The 3228-nt window shown below is 68.6% G+C and overlaps 1 protein-coding gene across 1 annotated transcript; it reads left to right on the forward strand.

The window, feature by feature from the left end:
• The first annotated feature begins 765 nt into the window (after window positions 1-765).
• LYPD2 (LY6/PLAUR domain containing 2) lies at window positions 766-2398 on the forward strand. The gene is made up of 3 exons (XM_006775187.2): window positions 766-833; window positions 994-1295; window positions 1512-2398. Exons 1-3 carry the CDS (start codon window positions 766-768, stop codon window positions 1841-1843), a joined length of 702 nt encoding a protein of 233 aa, XP_006775250.1. The 3' UTR covers window positions 1844-2398.
• The last annotated feature ends 830 nt before the right edge of the window (window positions 2399-3228 follow it).

Below are 3228 nucleotides of genomic sequence, written 5' to 3' on the forward strand. Positions count from 1 at the left end.
GTCACACTCTGAGCCCTGACCCTGGTCACACTCTGAGCCCTGACCCTGGTCACACTCTGAGCCCTGACCCTGGTCACACTCTGAGCCCTGACCCTGGTCACACTCTGAGCCCTGACCCTGGTCACACTCTGAGCCCTGACCCTGGTCACACTCTGAGCCCTGACCCTGGTCACACTCTGAGCCCTGACCCTGGTCACACTCTGAGCCCTGACCCTGGTCACACTCTGAGCCCTGACCCTGGTCACACTCTGAGCCCTGACCCTGGTCACAGGCTGAGCCCTGAACCTGGTCACACCCTGAGCCCTGACCCTGGGCACAGCCTGAGCCCTGACCCTGAGGTCGCCCGTTTGATTCCGGACAGGGAGGGCGCGGAAGGGGGCCGATCTTTGCTTCTCTCTCATCTCCGACCCCCCACCCCAACATGTCCTCCAGTGAGGAAGGAGGGAGAAGAGAGGAGGGAGGGGGAGGCTGAGGAGAGTGGTGTCCCCGGTGGGAGGAGATGGAGGGCGCGGGGCAGCCTGGAGGGGCTGAAGGTGAGGAGGGTGTGCAGTGAGGTGCTGGGGTCATGGGCAGAGGCCCTGGGTGCCCACCAGGGGGCTGCCCTTCCCGGGGACCCTCAGGCAGGGTGTGGGCCAGACCAGGGAGTTGCTGGGGGCAGCAGAGGACGGACAGAGGCGGTGAGCACCTGAGAAAACAGCTGAGGGGACAGCCCAGCCCCTCGGGCTCCCACATCCAACTGCATGAGCTGGGTCTGAGCCAGATGACATGGTTCTGCCCATTTCTCAGAGGAGGAAACTGAGGCTAGCCAGAGGGACTCAGTGCGCCCAGTGTGGGTGAGAAGCCTGTGGCCTCACCGGGTCAGTGGGCTCCGGTGCAGGGGTGGGGCAGGTAGCAGGGAAGGGGAGCGGCCAGGCCCCACCCCTGCATCGTGCACCTGACCTGCCTGGGTCCCTGCCTGGCCCGTGTCCCCCCCTCCCCCACCCCGCCCGACAGACACCAGTGCCGCTGGGACACGCCAGGGCTGCCTTGTCCCCACCCGGGGCACACGCTGCCTCGGGGCTCCCCGTTTCCACGTGGGCAACTGGGCCCTGGGGGGCATCGTCCCCTCCAGCCGGGGGCTCCGGACAGGGCTGGGGAGGGCGGGGCCTGCCTGACTCCCTCTTGTCACCACCCAGCCGTGGCCCTGCAATGCTTCACCTGCCAGGAGCCAACGGGGGTGTTCAGCTGCGTCCTCATCACCACCTGCAAGGCCAACGAAACCATGTGCAAGACCACACTCTACTCCCGGGAGATCGGTCAGTGCCTGGGCGGGCGGGGCTGTGCCGGGGGTCAGCGCAGCCTCCCGGCGAGGACCCCTGTGCAGTGGCCGTGTGCCTGGCACAGTGGGCACTCCACTGGTGCTGGTGGGAGGATGGGGGCCAGGTCACAGAGGGAGGGAGACGGGGTGGTGCCCTGCGGTGGGTCCTGCCGGAGGCGCGAGGCCAGCCTGACGCGGGTGCCCCCCCCCACAGTGTACCCCTTCCTGGGGGACGTCATGGTGACCAAGACCTGCGCCAGCAAGTGTGTGCCCTCGGACGTGGACGGCATCGGCCTGACACGGCCGGTGTCCTGCTGTCACACTGACCTGTGCAACGTGGGCGTGGGCGGGGCGCCTGCCCCCCGCGGCCCCTGTGGCCTGGCCCTGGCCCTCGCGCTGGCCTTCCTCCTGAGCCTCCCCCTCTCGTGCCCCCCCCCCCCGCCCGGCCGGAATGCCCTTGAAGAAGCTCGCCCACCTGCACCAGGCCTCCCGGTCTTCTTTCTGGGGCGTCCCCACCTGCGTCTCGGGCTGTCACCTGAAGCCTGAGCCCCCCTCTTGCCCCCACCTACTGCTCTCTCCTCATCACACCAGTCAGCACATCGCGGCCTCCCCGCCGTCCCCCTGGGAGCGAGGATGGTCACCAGCTGGGACACGCACAGACCTCTGGGGCTTGGCTGCTGGCTGGGGGTGGGGGGCGGGAGATGGGACCCCAGGTGCAGGGGGAACACCGCACCCACCAGAGCCAGGTCAGGGTGGCTTCTCGGAGGAGGAGGCAGTAGGGCAAGGCCTTCCACGACGGAGAGGTTGGGTGGAGGGGGCGCCAGGCCAGGAGGAAGGGCCAGGCCGGCCAGCAGTGACCCCGGACCAGGCACAACTCCCGGAAGCACCCACTGCCACTCACCCGGCCCACGGCCAGGCCCATGAAGAGGTCTCCCCGTGGCAGGGGGTGCTGAGAGGTGTGGGGGAGCCCCTGAGTGTCCACGCCCCGTTCTCCAGGCCCCACTCCCAGTGTCCAGAGAAACCCAGGCTCCAGTGCAGAGGGACCTTCACTTCACCTTGGACTTGGGCCGGCACCAACCCCCAGAGGGCTGCCCCTGTCTAGACTAGGAGCCTGCGGCTGTGTGCCTCCCACCGGGAGCGCCCTCCCTGCTACACGTGGCCGGCCAGGCGGTTTGATTTGCAAACATCCCCTCCTTGTCTCCTGGCATCTCTCCCTGGTCCCACAGGTTGCCCAGCCCACGGCCCGGCCCCTGCTGTCTGCAGGCCACCAGGGGAGGTGAGGAGCCAGGCCTGGCCCCAGGTGGCAAGCCAGCTCTCCAGCCGCCATCCTGTCCCGGGCCCAGAGCCAGGCCCTCCTGGGCAGGTCAGAGCAGGAACATGGCCCCTCCCCCACCAGGGGCCCGAGAACAGCCTTACACTCATCACAACTCTCCCACCCCCTCCCCCCCGGAGCCCGGCACGGCCTCCCGCGCACCCTGGGGGGTCACGGGACTTGACCCTGAGACCAAACTGGACACCTGAGCCGGGGGCCCTGACACCAGCCAGCAAGGTCTGGAGGTGACAAAGCCGGAGCTGAGGCCACTCCTCCTGCCCTCGCCCCGCGTTCTGTGGACCGTAGACCGGAGCCAGTCCTGCCCTGCCAGCCGGTCCCCTCCCATGGCCCCCCCTCCCCGTTCACAGGAATCCAACAAGCCGGGACGCCCCCCCCCCAACACACCCGGGAGTGCCCGCTGCTTCGGGGTGGGGTCGGCGCTTCCGAATGAGGAGCTCACCCAGACACTCACACCGAAGACCCTTTAATCCCGGGCCCTTCAGCAGAACACGTAGTGCAGCTCCCCAGCGGCTGTAAGGCGACTGTGTGCGCGTGAGGCATGAGGCGGGCTGTGCTCCTGGCTCCAAGGCGGGGGCGGGGGCTTCCCAGACTGGGCGGC

This window comes from Myotis davidii, unplaced genomic scaffold (assembly GCF_000327345.1).
Source record: "Myotis davidii unplaced genomic scaffold, ASM32734v1 scaffold1509, whole genome shotgun sequence".
In the NCBI taxonomy this organism is placed as follows: Eukaryota; Metazoa; Chordata; class Mammalia; order Chiroptera; family Vespertilionidae; genus Myotis; species Myotis davidii.